General features: G+C 39.7%; 2 protein-coding genes across 4 annotated transcripts; both read right to left on the reverse strand.

Annotated features, from left to right (window-relative positions):
- Positions 1-193: 193 nt before the first annotated feature.
- Positions 194-12244, reverse strand: LOC122993279 (zinc finger protein 239-like). Of its 3 annotated transcripts, none has more exons than XM_044367298.1 (5): positions 11099-12154; positions 2690-2786; positions 2480-2597; positions 2127-2376; positions 194-1795 (listed from the first exon to the last, which is right to left on the reverse strand). In XM_044367298.1, the coding sequence occupies exons 1-5, from the start codon at positions 11387-11389 to the stop codon at positions 467-469; spliced, it is 2085 nt and encodes a 694-aa protein (XP_044223233.1). In that variant the 5' UTR covers positions 11390-12154; the 3' UTR covers positions 194-466. The 3 variants fall into 3 exon arrangements, with proteins under 3 accessions (XP_044223233.1, XP_044223231.1, XP_044223232.1); XM_044367296.1 differs by lacking the exons at positions 194-1795; positions 2127-2376; positions 2480-2597; positions 2690-2786 and adding exons at positions 5948-7239; positions 7612-7935; positions 8432-8557; positions 8975-9583 and having other exon boundaries at positions 11099-12244; XM_044367297.1 differs by lacking the exons at positions 194-1795; positions 2127-2376; positions 2480-2597; positions 2690-2786 and adding exons at positions 5949-7239; positions 7762-7935; positions 8432-8557; positions 8975-9583 and having other exon boundaries at positions 11099-12230.
- Positions 12245-13183: 939 nt separating this feature from the next.
- Positions 13184-18250, reverse strand: LOC122994322 (oocyte zinc finger protein XlCOF29-like). Its single transcript, XM_044368939.1, has 5 exons — positions 17679-18250; positions 16532-16604; positions 16307-16421; positions 15959-16214; positions 13184-14772 (listed from the first exon to the last, which is right to left on the reverse strand). Exons 1-5 carry the CDS (start codon positions 17982-17984, stop codon positions 13435-13437), a joined length of 2088 nt encoding a protein of 695 aa, XP_044224874.1. The 5' UTR covers positions 17985-18250; the 3' UTR covers positions 13184-13434.

Here is an 18250-nt window from a genome sequence, read left to right on the forward strand (position 1 = left end):
ACCTGCTCTATGTGAAAAGTGCCCTGATATAACCTTTTGTTATGATTTGGCGATAAATAAATAAAACTGAATGGAAATATGTGATGTGACTCCTCTCAGCAGCATGTTTGTAGCTTTCAATCAGTTAACAGGTCCACCATCATTATATATGGTCTATGTATTACGGAGGAAAAAGTACTGGAAAGGTACAATATAAAGGTACACAGACACTTAATGTCAGCTCTGTTTAATATACTTTTAACCAATATGGTCCCATGGTCTACACATCAATGAACAGGATTAAAATGGATACTGAAAAGAAAGCAACATTTTTTTCTTAACAGTGAAGAACAAGTATGAAATTTTAAAACAATGTGGCTTAGGTGTATACAATCTTATTATCTGTCATATTATGTAATTTTTTTTAGGAAATCATTACAATTCTGTATAAACATCTGCTTTATATGGCTCCTTTCTTTTCACATTTTCAGACCACTATATTCTTTCTTGGTCTTCCCCTTCGCTTCCCTGAGCTCTTACCACTCCTCTGGCTACTGTACTTCTTTTTCTTTCTCTCTTCTGGGTCAAAATCAGAGTCACTGTCAGAATTTGTGCTCTTCCTCTCTTTCTTGCTCTTTGCCTCTTCTTTCTCTGTTGTGTCAAAGGATGTGTGACTGTCAGTCTGCTCATCCTCACTTTCCTCATCACTGCAATGAGTTCTCTTTAACTTCTGAAGCTTTACTTTGGTATTCTTAGTGTCTGATCCCCGGCCTTCCCCAGTGCCTGTTGCACTGCTCTTTGGCCTTCCTATGGGTCGACCAGTGCTTCTCCTTTTCTTTTTCTTTTTAGGTACGCCTGTTCTATCATTCTGCACCTCAGAATCTGTATAATCTTCTTCCTCTACATCGTCATGCTCTGAGTCTGAGCCTCTTTTATTCCCGTTCTCCTGAGCATCACCACTGCCATCAGCCCTTTTGTTTATCCTCTTCTTCTTTCGTTCACATCCAGAGCTGGATGTGTGGTAACGCTGCATATGACTCTTCAAACTCACGTTGTGATTGAAACTTTTGTCACAATGCTGACACTTATAAGGCCTCTCCCCTGTGTGCAGGCGCATGTGGGATTTGAGGTGGCCCGCCTGGTTGAAGCCACGTTGACACACTGAACACTTAAATGGCTTCAATCCTGTATGCACAACTTCATGTCTCTGGAGATTAAGGAGCGAGACAAATTCAATATCACAGATGTTACATTTAAACTTCCTGGGGCCTCCATGATCTTTCAGGTGAATTCGGCGGTCTTTATTGGTGGCAAAAGTCTCTGAACATTCTGGACATTTGTACGGTTTTCCTTGAGTCAGATGGATCTGCTCATGAGTGATTTTGTCCACTTTTGTTTTGAATGTAACATGGCAGTATTTGCACCGATGCTCATAGTTGTCATCGTGGACTCTGCTATGAGTGTTTAGAGCGGTCTCACTGACACATCTCTTGCCACAAATGTTGCAAGAATAGGGTTTAATTTTATGCTCACAAGTGTGAGGCTTCAATTTATTGAAAAATATTCCACACTCTGTGCAGAGCTGACTGTGTTTGGGGGCAGGATTATCATCATCTTCGTATTCACTTTCCTCATCAGATTCACTTTGAAGCTCTTCAGCCACTAAAGTCTCCACCGCTGGATTCCATTCTTCATCTGAATCCATGTCACCTTCATCACTGGATTCGGTTTCATCCATTGGATCACTTTGCTCATCGATAACAGCAATAATCTCAGAGACACCAGTGACGGTGCTGTTGTCATCTGTTGGTACTTCCTGTGAAAGAAAATCATGACAAAAATGGGTAGCAGGAACATTTAACATTTAATGATTTGAATATCACAGCCAAACAAAGAGGTGCAAGCAATGAATACATTATGATTTTTGATACTAACTGACCAATCTAAGCCAGCACAAAGATGAACTGCAAGCATGTTCATATTGCAAAAACATATTTTAAGAGTGATATAATTGTGAAACAGACAAAATATTGGACAGTGTAGATTGTGCATGATTTTAGCTTCAAAACTTTCTACACTGCAGAAACATATTAAAACACGATAAGCTCATGAGCTAGAAGGGGTATGTCTGACTATTTAAGTCCTACCTGTTGGGTCTCTGGAGTTACATCTATGCCTCCTGTCAGGTGAGCTGTTGGGACACTAGCATTGACCTGGCTCTTCCACTGGTTTCTGTATTCACATTCAAGGCACTGTTGGTTCACGATGATGAGAATCCCATGGGTGACCTTCTCCAGCTTCACTTTAGACCCACATAAAGGGCACTTGCAGTTAAACAACTTGAGGAGTCGTTTTTCATTCACAACATACTGCCCTTTCTTCTGAAGAAGTGCAGCCCTAATGAAAGAATTTAAATGAAACATTGTGAGATGCAGCTTTAAAAAGCCAACCTGATGTGATAAAAAAAACAAAACCAACAATCAAAAAAAGTTTAACTTACTTTTCCCTGATCACATCAAGGTTCTTAATTTTTTGTAGCATCTGACCATAATCACACATGAAAGCATCTGAAGTATCAGAGCATGAGCCTTCACTTGGTGCTGGGCTTCCTTGGGCAGCTGCAAGTTTAAAGTTCATCATTTACATGTAAATAAAATAGTTGAGTCAATACCCACTTCGTTTTTACACATACTAATGTAATGTTTCTTACCCGCTGAGGTTGAAGATTCTTCAGAATAGTAAGTTGGACTGTCACATGTTTTAAGTTGATCACACAGAGCAGATACTTCTTTCGTGTCCACAGGTTCCTACACAAAATAAAAGCTTGTTGTTAAAGGGGCCATATTATAAAAAACTCTATTTTTCAGTGCTTTTGCATATATATTTGGGTGTCTCATGTGCCTACTAACACACACAGAGAAATAAGACAACCCAGTCAGTCAGTTTGGTGTGGGCTGGCTTGCTCTGTACTCTTGTGATTCGACAGGCCATTCAGATTTGATGCCCCTTCTTACATCACATGGGGCGAAGCTAAGCTAAACTAAGGGCGAAAAATTTGCGCATATCGTAGAGTTGGACTGGGGGATAGAGCCGGCTGTTGAGCCCCGGCGAGTTCTGCAGGTGAGAGCCAGCTGGAAGGCAGAAAGAGAGTTCTGCGCTGCGGCTGCTGTCGTCTTATCTTCTGGAGGAATAAACACCTGATTCTGCTCTGATCCAGAGCTACGGAGCCCCTAAAGGGACATGGGGAAAAACTTTTTTTAGATATGTTTCTCGTGCACACGAGAAAATTTCTAGTGTTTACGAGATACTACTTTTTCGTGCGCACAAGAAAACATTGGATGCGCGCGCATGTTTTGTGGGAGATCCTCTGCATTTGGTTTGAGGTCTGTGTGAAAATGCCAGTTCAGGAGTTAATTCGGCTGTATTTCGAACTAGGACTTCATTGTAAGGACATTGCTGCTTTGCTTGCAAGTCGTCATCGCTATGTTGTGTCTGAAAGACATTTAACACGAATTTTGAAGGCATGTAGTCTGTTTCAGCGCAAGGGATACACCCCTTTGGATCGTGTGGTTGATTTCATTCACCAACAGTTACAAACAAGTGGCCAGCTGTGTGGGTATAGGTGGATGTACACTAAATGCAAGGAGAATGGATTACACATCAAGAAAGAAGAGGTACGCTTAATTCTTAAAGAACTTGACCCAAGGGATGTTGAACTCAGAAGAAGGAGGCGGCTCCATCGTCGAAACTATTTTGCAAAAGGGCCCAATTATATTTGCCACTTTGACTCTTATGACAAACTGAAACCATTTGGTATCTGTATAAACGGCTGTATTGACGGATTTTCCCGGAAAATTATCTGGATGAATGCATTTACGACCAGCAGTGACCCAAAAATCATTGGAGGCTACTATATGGAGGCAGTCCAGAAATTCGGTGGTTGTCAAAAAATTGTCAGAGGCGACCGGGGCACTGAAAATGTTAAAGTCAGAGACTTTCAGCATTTTCTCCGTCGTAACTTTCATGACGGCTCTGATATTGACAGCTACATCGAAGGGGCAAGCACAGCAAATCAGCGCATAGAGAGTTGGTGGGGTTTCCTCAGAAAGGAATAAATGGAGTTCTACATCTCTCTGTTCACTGACCTGAAGGACCGTGGTTTGTTCGGTGGTACATATTTGGACCGAGGTCTAATTTAGTTCTGCTTTATGAGTATCATTCAGGTAAGCTACAATGCATTGTTATATCTATTTTCATCCTAAATTGAGGCCCACAAATGTTCGTTTTTTTCTTTTAACATCCTCCCATGAGCGCACACTGGTTGTGAATATTAGGACTCGTGTCTCATCATGTCCATCTGTCTTCTTAATCACTGTCATCGGTGTCCTACAATAGCCTATTAATTCATAATCAGTGTTGGGGGGTTAGGTAGGCCTAATTTAATTACAAAATAAACAAAATTGTAATCCCTTACATTACTAGAGAAAAATGTTTGGGCTTAGGCCTATTAATTTACAGTTACTTATGTAAAATTCATGACCAAGATTTTAGTTACATCTGAAAATTTTCAGCAAAAGCCTAAAGCCATTTTATTTTTGTTGCTTGGTGTATCTTCTTCTTGATCGCGTTTCTTCAAATAACTATAATCTGTCTTTACTTAACACTCAACTTCTAGATGTATTATGTTGAACGTTACCGCTGTGAAACAATCATAAAATTGATTAAGTTAGTTTCAGGTTGAACTTTTGACAGCTGTTCCGATATTCATTGTGGGTTCAACAGTGTTCAATATTCACCCTGAAACTCACTTCACCAGTGTCCTGTAGTCTAATCTCTGTCAGCAGGTAGAGCTGTCTCCATACAGACACAGACATACAGAAGAAGAGTTGTGACAACTTCACTCATTTAACTATTCGCATGAAATAGCGTCTCATCATATAATAGTGATTTTTCCCCTAGTACAAGCATAGTGGGCAGCAAACACTGTTTTTATTAATTTATTTATTAAATTATTTATGCTGGTCCTTTTCCACTCAATTTCTCCTAACTTCATCAAAAACTTCAAGATTTAACATGATTTATTTCAAGTCATCTCATAACTTACTTAAGGAGTGCATGATGAGAATAACAAATTGCATATTAATTAACTTTTCTTTCTCTCTATACTGTTTTTCCAGGATGAATTAGACGAGACCATCCATGTGTGGGATTCACATGTCATCAGACCATCAAAGAATGACAGGGTGCCCAGTGGTCGCCCCCGAATCATGTACATGTTCCCAGAACTCTACACAACTTATAACTGCATTTCCCCAGTGGACAGAGCTGATGCACAGTTGTGTCAGAGTAACTGCACATTTCGACCAGCAGTGCCATGTGACACAGACATCTACAACATCTGCAACATTCTGATGGCAGAGTCACAGCTGCATCTTCCAGCTGATGCTTATCAAGCATTGGATTTGTACCTGCATTTGAGGAATGAGATAACATCCGCTCTCTAATTTGAGATGGATTATTATTCAGATTATTCAGGGGTACAACATGTGCACACTGACTACACTGGAACAGTGCTATGCCACAGACATGAAGAACATTTGCAGCAATATTGAGGGGCAAAAAGGATTGATATGTCACTATATGCACACTGACTACAAAGAGAAACAACAAGGCAGGACATGAAAGAGGAACTGAATATTTATTTGAGAATATTATGCTCTTCGTAGTTAACTGTCAGTATATTTACCATATGAGGCTCAAAGAAAAACAGCCATTTGAAATGGTACTGTATGCACAGGTATTTCTTTGTTGAATGCTGACGAAAATGCTGAATGATGAACTTCATTCAGAATAACAATTGCATTGCAAAGATGCACATGAAAATGTAATAATTGTACAAAAAGGGACACTCACCTGTGAGAGCGGACCCTACTGACTTATCAAAATTATGAATCTTTAACCGTCTTGTGGAAAATTTCAATCTCAGTGTACTAACAAATTACAGAAAAATCATTTACAATAAGAAAATCAAAAAATCAAAAAATGTCAACTGTTTCTGTTTTAATAAGAACAATAAATGAACAATGCTTCAAGGATTTAAATCTAAATAAATGTAAATCTGTAGAAACAGTTTTGCTTATGACAAATGCCATAATAATCTCAGTGTAGAAGAGGGATGTGCAAGATCCTTTGCATTCACTACACAATATCCATTGTAAAGCAGTCGCCAGACAAGACATTATCAAATTCTTTACGAAACTCAGGGTATGAGCTGTAGGTGTATGGTAACTCAAGAACTGCTCCACATGTGTGTGCTACAGGCCTGCGACTTAAACCACACAATGCATTAAAAGTTACTGCGATTGTGTCTTTGCACAGCACAGTAGATCCTGTGCAGAAACGTAAGAAGATCTCCAGTCTTCTTTGGTCGATGCTTCTCACATACCGTAGCAGGTGGTTAAGAGCAGTCTGCTCTTGTGGATTTAGGCTTTCAGTTGATGGTTTTATCATCTGGGCAACTTTCTTGTTAGTTGGCCTCTTAGATTCATAGAGCTCCATTATGTTGTCTTTGGTTATGAGCATTGGCATAGCATTGTGAACACTAGAGTGGAAACAGTCAATTATGAACTTTGGCTCTTGAAGAAGAGCTTTGTGTGCCATTGTTAAAATGGCAGCTCGTAAGTTGTCTTTAGGGGGCAGGCAGTGTGAGCCCATTCTTGAGAAGACATCGAGTAAGTCCTCCTCAACAGTTTCATCAATGTTGCCCTGTAGTGCTTTTTCAAGCGACGCACGCTCATTCTCTGAAAGAAATCTGGCAAATGACATCATCAAGAGTTCTTCATCCACTGAGCTAACTCCTTGACAACAGGCAAGAACAAAGGCTGGTGACAGTCTGATTGGTAGGATTTTGTGGTCCAGGTATCCTTTCAACCACACTCTTCCGAGAGCTTGCCATTTCTTCTCAGAATAGTCTGGTTGTAGTCTGGGTACTCGTTCATCTTCCCCCTCACACTGGTCCAAGAAATGGTCCCAGAATGCGGAGTACGCCTCTCTTGACACACGATCACTGTCCATAGCTTTCTCATTTGTAAACTCCATTCTTAGACTAGCATTCAGTACTTTTGGATCCATGAAGACATTAAGGACATCATCAACTATGTTTACTCGTCTTAATTTCAAAAGGAGGATTTCTTTGTCAAATGGATCTGGTGATGCTGGAAGACAGCTTGATGATACAGGTCCATCATTGAATGTAAAGTGCTGCAAGATATTTTAAAAAGGTAATTAGGTGTGATTATTCATTGATTAATCACTTAGTGAACAGAAAAAGAATCAAAGATTTTGACAATCAATATATCAATTAGCATGCAAAAATGGTGATAATGTTGTGATTTTAGATTTGCTGCTTTTCTATTTCATACTATGATGCATGAAATTGGAAATTGGTTTTGGAATGTTTGGATGAAAAATGAATTTAAAAACATAAGCTTGGGGTGAGAGAACTTGGGATGGTAATGTTACAGTTCTTGTACATTTTATAGACAGAATAATGAATAAGAAAAACTCTTTAAAGTAATTGACAATGGCACTAATAATTTTACAGTACTGTTAGAACTTAGTTCTACATTGTACCTGCATGCTGCTCAAATCATGTGGATTCATGGGAAGGGTGGTGTCTTGATTATCACTATCATCACCAACAATGGGTCCAAAGTTCACTTCAAAGTCCTCAAGAGATTGTTGAATGGCAGGACCAAGAGGGGAATCTGAGACATCACTTACCAACTGGTCTGCATCTTGATTTGGCACAGGCTTTAAACAGTCATCTTCAGATCCATGCCTTCTTGTTGACTGCTGAGTATGACTGCCAACATCATCAGAAGGTCGTGGATGCAGGACCTCTGTGTTACCCATCTCAGAAGTTGCTGATCTTGATTGGCTGATTGTCTCTCCTCTCTATTGATAATTAAATATAAAAAAACAACAAAACAAACAAATGTATTATTATTAATGTGTAATTATTATATTATCTATGTTTTTGAATCATCTGATCCAAGCTGTTATGTGTATTCATGTGATTATAACACCCTGCACCTGAGTACATTTTTTGGTGTATGCATTTTGACTTAACGTAGCATTAAACTCAAAACCGTTCACAGACTCCCATCTTAACTGCAGTTAAAATTTAAGATGGATTTACAACTTGCAACAAAATTGTGGTCTCTTAAAGGCCATTTCTGTGTCCTCATAGACTTCACTTGTGATTTATTATAAACATAGCTGCTGTGTCACGCAGATGTAACTCAAATGCCACTACAGGAAACTATAACTTTTGATTAATCAATTTTTGTTTGAATTTTAAAGAATACTGAACATTTTGGTACAAAAAAATCTTCAGACAATACAAGTTCTGTACTGTATAGCACAGAAAAAATGCAATACTAGGGCTTACTTTTTCATGGTTTTTCTGCATTGAGCCACTGGGAGCTAGATCTAAATCAGAGGAGCTCTCTGGATGATCCACTTGATGACGTCTCCTGGTCTTGTTCCTCAAGGATCGTGTCTTCATTGTCCTAGCCTATAAAAAAGTCAGCAAATCAGTAAATTATGGGCTTACACAGACTTGACATAGAGTTAAGACAATAGATTTATCCTAAAAAATAAATGATATCTGTGAATGTACAGGTCACATTGAATAAGAGCACAGGTAGGAAAGCTAAGGTGAAACTTATTAAATTGGCTACTCTTTGAGAACAATAAATATGTATCAAATGCATATCTTTTTACAGCATACATCATACTCAGCATATGAGACAGGTGTGGTATACAACCACAGCAACCATAAAGGAAGTCATTAATTCTACTTATAGTGCAGCATTTTCACCCACAATCTGCGCCGTTTTAAAACCATAGCAATAAACACCCAATCAATATAAATTAAATATCTACAGTAGCCTATGTATTGATACCACAAATGTGGCAGAAGATAAATTACCTTCATTGGCCTCTTATGTGTTGGCTCGAAGTCCGATGATTCATCTGAGAGGAGTATAATGTCTTTAGCCTTGGTGGTTGTGTAAATGCGCAGCATTCGTAGTTTTGTCTGTTCGTACAGCTGGCCCACCGTGACTTCATGGGGCACAAAATTGTGACTGTAATCACAAATGTCAAACTCGAAGTCTTCCATTGGTCCTTTGGATGAATGCCCATTTGGAAAAAATAAGCCTTTGCCTGTCTCCACCAGTTCACCCATAGTCACTGATTTCTGGACCGACAGATTCCGTGTTCCTCCTCCTTTTCTCGTCCTGACCTGGTGATAAGTTCCGCTCTCAAAGTGGAGCCATCCCATTTCAACCCGCCGGGTGACTTTGGCTGCATGTTTATTGCCAATACCGGGGCCTTGTGTGTCACTGTTAGCAGGAGTTCTTAATCTGTCTCTTAATTTCTGCATGAGAGAGGACTTCACTGTCTCTACTCCTCCCGACTCTTCGTTTGTCACAGTTCTTTGACGACAAAATGCTCTGAGCGCAAGTCGGTCCCCATATCTTACGATATACTGGCTTAACTCCTCATCTGTCATAACACCTATGACGTTGATGTCGATCTGTAAAATGCAAGGCAAACGTTTGCAAAATTACACTGCCTACAGAAAGCTAGCAACATTAAATGTAGGCTATTGCTTACTTTATGTGAAAGTTAACAATTTTCCTCACCTTGTCATCTTTTAGTTGGTTGATGACACTATCAGGTATATTCCGCATTTTCAGGAACGAAAATAAATCTACTTCTGCTGCCATCCTTTGTGCTTGTCTTGGAGGCTTAATCACAGCAAGCACAACTCCTACTGTTGATTATGTTGATCTCGTGCTCACGAGATGTTTTTCTTGTGCGCACGAAGAAGTATCTCGTGCACACAAGAAGGTTATCTCGTGTGCACGAGAAACATATCTAAAAAAAAAATTTCCCCCATGTCCCTTTAGGGGCTCTGTACAGAAGTTTGTTTTTTAAACTTTTGGGATTAAGTGGATTTGTATTAAATGCCGGTGAGTTTATATAACTTTAAAGTTATGAAAAACGCAAATATCTATGTGTATAAACAATATTGTCACTGCCGATTTATGCCTTTATATGACGTTACTTTGAGTGTGGATGGAGCAGCTACAGTGTTAGCATGGCTCTGATTGATCTGAACTCCATTCAGAAAACAAGCATTTTAAAAAGTTGTTTGCGTGTCATAATGTGGACAGACCTGTCAAAGGATAAACTCTGACTTTTTACAAACTGACATCATTATGTAGTTGTTTTGGCATCCTTTTGATCCATTTATTGCAATTAATTCACAGCAAAATCTAAGTTTATTTACACTCAAACCGGCCGTTCTGAAGAGGGCTGTTTAGACAGGATGAGAAATCTGCTGTGGCGCTTGATCCTTGTCGTATTAGGACCAAAGCACGTCAGATACATTTTATTAAGACTCCAGGGAACTGTGTTAACTTGTGGAAAAGGGGTATAATATGAAACAAAAGGAACATAAAATATATCTTAAGTGCTGTGTGGTTTCCATCAAAACACCTTACAATACCATGATTTTATATGAAAAACATGAGAAAGAGGAATATTTGCACTGACTGCTAAATTGTTACAATAGACTAAAATGTGGACAGTGAGAAAAACACAATCAACAGCACTATAGGGCTATGCCAGTAAAGGCAAATTAGACGCCAGTCAGTACAAACATTTCACCTGGAAAAACACTACTGTTGATTTTCATATGAAAATAAAAGGATATGTATCTCTTTCATAAACTACATGGTGAATACAGCACTCCTGTTATTATTCTTAATACGTGTTTCTGATGAGATAATTGAGTGATTTGTGATAAATAAATGTAATTATATATTAACAGCCACTGAAAGCAGCTTATGTCAATAAAAACAGCGTGCAACACTCAAAGTGAGAATGAACTCCGCCCACTCAGCCGGATTCGTGTTTAAAAACAAACCAACCCGACACGAAAAAATGTCAAAACGTAGTTTGTAGCATCCGGAAAATGTGCTGTGACGGTATGAAAAGAAACAAAATGTGTCTTGGAGTAGTTTGTCAAAGAAAACTTACTCACCTCACGTTTAGGGCTCTCATGGTCCAGGTCAGGTTCTATTGGCTCAGACTTGAAAAACAGTGATGGGACGGCTCTGGGCTTCAGGTGGACCGTGTCAGTCAGGGATTCATAGCAGTCACTTGCAAAGTGTTCGATACAAATAGTGATATCAGTCCAGCACGATTCTTTAAAACGTTGCCCATTGACTTCGGCAAGAAACTGGACCCAATCCAGCCTCTTCTCTGGATCTTCTGGTAACTTGAAGCGTTGCGCACTGCGACGCCACGAATCACAACCGACAACGGAGCACATCCCGGGTTCAGGTTTTGTTCCTGCGCCTCTAGAAGTGGTCTGCCGGCGTTATAGTTACAGTTTTCGGGGACTGGAAGATAGACCTCGGCCTTCTAATGTAAACAACAGTGATAAGTTAAGAGGTGGCCATTTCTGGTACGACAGTGGCGCGCAGTGATGAGACCGGAATAGGCGGGGCTCTGTTGCAGGGTTCGCGCGGTTTCATATACAACATATCCCGGCTTAAAGGGATAGTTCGGAATTTTCGAAGTGGAGTTGTATGAGGTAGTTATCCATATTTAATGTATCACCTGCAGTAGATTTGGAATAGGAATACCAGGAATACTAGCACGGAAGCTAATCACTGTAACCTACTGCTATGGACGGGGCCAGCAGCAAAACGTATTTTAACCACCCAAAAAAATCATTATCAGAGTAAGTGATGCTATATTTAGAATATTTTTCACTGCTTTACCTCACCATCAGACAGCCATATCCTTTGGCACAGCTGATTTGCGTTCTAAGACAGTCCATGATATGCATAGGAAAAAGGAAGTTTTACAGTTGAAAAAATTTAAGGAAAGGACTGTCCGATGGCAAGGTAAAGCGGTGAAAATATTCTAAATATAGCGTACACTTAAACTGATATTGATTTTTTTTTAGGTGGCTAAAAGAAGTTTTGCTGCTGGCCTCGTCCACAGCAGTACAGTGCTTAGCTTCCGTCCCGTTACTCCTGCCTACTCTCGAAGTTGGTGGTGCCTTCCCAAATTGACTGCAGGTAATACACTGATTATGGGTAACTACCTCATATAACACCACTTCAAATCCAAACTATCCCTTTAAGACTCATCTTTTAATTTTAATGGGTTGGAAAACAGCTTTCGGGTGCATTACCGCCACCCACTGATCTGGAGTGGGGGCTAAAGTGTGGCCTCTCTCTTAAGATTTCAACCAAAGAATTACAATCAAAACAATAAACAAAATAGTCATAATTAAACAAAGGGCACTAAAGAACAATTTAAGATTCAATACAAAATAGAGAATTTAAAGCAGAGTGGGAAATGGGTGGGACAGGATCATTATTATTTTATTTAGTCAGTGCAGATTTTAGTTTAAATATGGCAGTAATGCAACATTGTGGATGCCAACCACAACTAAAAATCATGAAGGTTCAATACATGAGATACCTTTTGCCTATAAATTATTGAGATTTTAATCCTTCAATTTTTCTAATATGAGGCGATTGAGAAAGCTGCTTAACTAACTTTATCTGGAATAATTCATTAAAATTAGCATGGTAACTTTAAAAATTTTTATTACACTATGCTGTGAGCATCACAAACTACATTCAGTTAACCCCTATTGTTGTAATGAGTAGAGGCAGATATATCGGACAGGAATATCTTTTTTAAAAATTATCTGCATGACTAGATAACACCACAGGAGTGAGAAAATTGGCTTTTTTTTTTTAAACATGTAGGTCAACTGACACTTCTACTAAGTTTTGGGCAATATAATGGTGAATATAGTGTAAATCTGAATAATGTAGATTCCTATTTTTCCTAACAGCATGGCTGTATTGCTCTTACCTGGTGGTCATTTGTCACAAAACATTAACATTTTCCAGCCCTGTTGCCATAAAAATGTTAAAATACACACCAAACCTTCCAGAGATCAACAGTTCCCCACAAAAGATGACCTGTGATGTGACGCCTCTCAGCAGCTTGTGTGTAGCTTTCAACCATCATTACATATAGTTCATATATTATGGAAGAAAAATTATTGGCAAGTTACAATACAAAGCAACACAGACGCTTATTGTCAGCTCTGTTTAATATACTTTTAACCAATATGGTCCCATGGTCTACACATCAATGAAGAGGATTAAAATGTATATCAAAATCAAAGCAACATTTTTTCTTAACAGTGAAGAACAAGTATGAAATTTTAAAACAACCTGGTTTAGGTGTACATAGGAGTATTATCTGTCATATGTAATTTTTTTAGGAAATCATTACAATTCTGTTTAAACATCCACTTAATATGGCTCCTTTCTTTTCATATTTTCAGACCACTATATTCTTTCTTGGTCTTCCCCTTCGCTTCCCTGAGCTCTTACCACTCTTCGGGCTGCTGTGCCTCTGTTTCTTTCTCTCTTCTGGGTCAAAATCAGAGTCGTCAGAATTTGTGCTCTTCCTCGCTTTCTTGCTCTTTGCCTCTTCTTTCTCTGCTGTGTCAAAGGATGTGTGACTGTCAGTCTGCTCGTCCTCACTTTCCTCATCACTGCAACGAGTTCTCTTTAACTTCTGAAGCTTTACTTTGGCTTTCTTAGTGTTTGATCCCCGGCCTTCCCCGGTGCCTGTTGCACTGCTCTTTGGCCTTCCTATGGGTCGACCTGTGCTTCTCATTTTCTTTTTAGGTACGCCTGTTCTATCATTCCGCACATCCGAATCTGTATCATCTTCATCCTCTACATTGCCATGCTCTGAGTCTGAGCCTCTCTTACTCCCGTTCTCCTGAGCATCACCACTGCCATCGGCCCTCTTGTTTATCTCCTCCTCCTTTTGTTCACATCCAGAACTGGATGTGTGGTAACGCTGCACATGACTCTTCAAGCTCACATTGTGATTGAAGCGTTTATCACAATGCTGACACTTATAAGGCCTCTCCCCTGTGTGCAGGCGCATGTGGGATTTGAGGTGGCCCGCCTGGTTGAAGCCACGTTGGCAGACTGAACACTTAAATGGCCTCAATCCTGTATGCACAACTTTGTGTCTCTGGAGATTAAGGGGCGAGAGAAATTCAATCCCACAGATGTCACATTTTAACTGCCTGGGGCCTCTGTGATCTTCCAGGTGAATTCGGCGGTCTTTATTGGTGGCAAATGTCTCTGAACAGTCTGGACATTTATATGGTTTTCCTTGAGTTAGGTGGATCTTCTCGTGAGTCATTTTGTCCCCTTTTGTTTTGAATGTAACATGGCAGTATTTGCACCGATGCTCATAGTTGTCATCGTGGACTCTGCCGTGAGAGTTTAGAGCGGTCTCACTGACACATCTCTTGCCACAAGTGTTGCAAGAATAGGGTTTAATTTTATGCTCACAAGTGTGAGACCTCCATTTGTTGAAAAACTTCCCACACTCTGTGCAGAGTTGACTGTGTTGGGAGGGAAGAGGAGGAAAATCATCTTCTTCAATCTCTTCACTTTCATCTTCGTCATCAGATTCCTTTGGACGCTCTTTGGATGCCAAAAATTTATTTAGTGGCTTCCATTCTTCATCTGAATCAACTTCATCTTCATCACTTGATTCACTTTCATCCACTGGATCACTTTGCTCATCGATAACAGTAACAATCTCAGAGACAGCTGTGATGCTGCCGTGGTTGTCATCTGTTGGCACCGTCTGTGAAAGAGACGATGACAAGAATGGGTAGTAGGAACATTTAACATTTTTAAAGTCTGTACCACACAGTTAGTGTTTTAATGTTATGCCTAAAAAAAAAAAGAGGTGCAAGATACAAAATTAACAGTTTATAAAAGAAAAAATGACCCAGAAGCCATGTTTAAAATATTGCAAAAATATTTAAAACAATGAAAGAATAAGGTCTTGGTGGGACTTTTTTTCAGAACAAATTTTGCAGTACTTTTTGCATTGAGTCTGATCTCAAGCCCTGACATTAGCTGCAGCGGCTGGTTGTGAACACAGCACTAGCAGAGGCAAGTTAGTTTCTCTACACTGAGTTATGACTGGCTGCTGCCATGGCTGTGATAGTAACAGGCTCTGGCTATGGATGTGTCTGTGATTATTACATGCTTGTGTGTTTGAGCACTGCTGTTATTATGGCTATGGTTGTAGTTACAGCTGTGGCTGTAGCTCTCATGATTAACAAGGCTGTGAATATACATTTGTTTCTAATAGGTGTACACTGACTACATTCAGTGGCTATTGTGCAGGTGCAGTAAACTGACATGGTTGTGCTGAATGAGTGTTAGAGTAAAGCTACTCCTGAACTCCTGTGGTGTATATTGGTAACAAATCTGCAATATCTGAGAGAGGGAGTGTCTGGCTTTATAATGATTTCTTAGTCAATGTTACTGTTTTAGGTATTACAAAAAGTAGGGACACTTGCCACAGCCACAGCTCTAACCATAGCCATTGTCATAGCTACAGCCATAGAAATAGCCACAGGGAAGACCATAGCCAGAACCACACCTCCAGCCTAGCTTCAGCCATAGCTATAACCACAGCTACGATTGGCTTTTCAGTGCCCAACCCAAAGCCAGGCATACATGTATATGTGGTCACAGCCAGTGGCTGTGTTGGAAATATCTTGTATCTATATTCATTGTAATATTCATTACGAGGTAACATATAAGTGTGGTGAGAGAATGCAGGGGGAAAAAGAGAATAAAAAAGTAGTTCAGAAGAAAATTCCCAACTCCATATGAAATAAACAATACTAGACAGTGTTGAGCATTTGATTTTCTTGTAGACATTTTCTTGAAATCACAATTAAAAGGTATTCAAAAAGTAAAGTTAACTGTTGAGTTACACTGGAGTGTGTCTGATTATGGTGTAATATGTCTACCTGTTGGGTCTCTGAAGTTACAGCAGTGCCTCCTGTCAGGTGTTTATCTTCAGCTGTTGGGTCACTAGCATTGACCTGGCTTTTCCACTGGTTTCTGTACTCACACTGAAGGCACTGTTGGTTCAAGATGAGGAGGACCCCACTGGTGACCTCCATATGAAGTTTCCCACCACATAACGGGCATGTGCTGCTGAACAACTGGAGGAGGCGTTTTTCATTCACAATATACTTTCCTTTCATCTTTAGAAGTGTAACTCTAAAAAGCAAGGAAATATTGTGAGATATGGGATTAAAAAAACAAGCTGATGCAAAAAAAGTAGGCAAAGCAAAAACATGAAGAAAACATACTTTTCCTTGATCACATCAATGTTCACATGGTTTTGTTTCAGCTGGCTGTATAGGGATATAAAAGCATCGGTTGAACATGAGACACCACACGGCACCACTGGAGTTTCTTGGGCAGCTGCAAATGAAATTTAAAGTTCATCATTTACGTGAAAAGAAATTGTGTTTTACACAAAAATGTGAACATACATCTACTTAATTTACACATTATAATGTAAGTTTTCTCACCCACTGAAGTTAGTGCTGACTCTGTGTCAAGTTGATCACACTGAGGAGCAATTTCCTCTGTTTCCACAGACTCCTAGAAAAAGTAACAAAAATACAAGCTTCTAGTTAATCAAGAGCTACATGAGTTTGGATGATGTTTCTACAACAAGAACCACACAGTAACATTTGTTTTTAGTATGAAACCCTATATGAAACCTTTGTAATGTGTGTGCACTGACTGGACAATGTGACCACGGAGGTACTGACCAACTGTGTAGTGAATGGCCGCTTTAACATGTTGGCACAGTATCAACAGCACTAAATGTCTATGTCAATCATGGCAGGCACCTGTCAGTACAAGCAAGATTTCACCTGACACACAAGACAGATGTAGAGACTACTGGTCAGTTTGCATAGAAAAATAATGCAGATCCGAACCTATTTTATGTAGAACGCATGTTGTGTAAAAGGAGAAGGACAATAAACTTCTGTTGCTAAGTGCTTCCTGTGTTGATACTATATTTGTTCAAGTGGGCAGGACATATTGTACTGTTAAATGTGCATAAATGTGGATCCTATGGGTCAATTATTTGTGGCTATTTAATAGCTACTTTTCTATGTCGAGGGACAGGATTCTTATATATTTACTATATAAATTTGTAACAAATAGGATTCAAGGATTCATGAAGACATGAAATTGCGTTTCCCGGGCTTGGTGAAAGGGTAGCGTATATACTTTTTTTTTTTTTAAGGTATTAAAACTTTAGAAGAATATAAGAATTACAGTTAAAAACATTCATAAACTAAAGAAAGAATTAAGAATATAAAGAATATAGTGTGCAAGGATGATCTGGTACAGGCTTTGGAAAAACGTGCAGCGTTCATGAACATGGATTTTTGCAAAAGATACACTCTATTAGATTAATACTCTTGACATGACTGTTTGACAATTATTCCGTTAATTTCAGTTAGAAAAACAAACAATTAGCAGCGATTGGAAGCAACAAACTGAGAACGACTCCGCCCACTCAGTCGGATTAGCATATAAAACAAACAAACCCTGAAGAAAACGTTATTTGTAGATTTTAGCGATTTGTTGTGTTGTGTAGCGTAGCTGGTGTCAAGTGAAAACAAATGTGGTGCTGGTTGGAGCCTGTGGTTGACTCACATCACATGTTTGGCTCTTCAGATCTGCATCAGGTTCGTCTGACTCTGGCTGGACACACAGTGATGGGACGGCTTCGGGCTTTAGCTGGACCGTACCACTCGGATGGCTCGGAGTCAGGTTTTCAAAACAATCATCTTTAAAGTGTTGCCTACAAATGGCGATATCGGTCCAGGACGACTCTTTAAAACGCTGCTTGTTAACCGTGGCGAGGAACTGAACCCACTCCAGCCTCCTCTCCGGGTCCTCGGGTAACTTGAATCGCTGGTTTGTGTCACCCGACGAAACGCATCCGACGACGGAGCACATCGCGGATTTAAATTGTGTCCCTCCAGTTGTTAAAGCGGCCGGGCGGCGTAAATATTATTCAGAAAGCCTGGAATACGGTTTTCAGCTTGAACTATTTCCCAACTTCAGCATCAATTTGGCTAACTTATCTAGCCGCTATTGCTACAGTTGCGGTGGTGCCTAGTTAGCACGATTTGTTCTTCTTTGGTTTTACTGGCGGACTACAAACCAACGGCAAGGGTGCATACCCCCACCTACTGTACCGGAGTGTATAACATCATGGCTTT

Source organism: Thunnus albacares, chromosome 12 (assembly GCF_914725855.1).
Source record: "Thunnus albacares chromosome 12, fThuAlb1.1, whole genome shotgun sequence".
In the NCBI taxonomy this organism is placed as follows: domain Eukaryota; kingdom Metazoa; phylum Chordata; class Actinopteri; order Scombriformes; family Scombridae; genus Thunnus; species Thunnus albacares.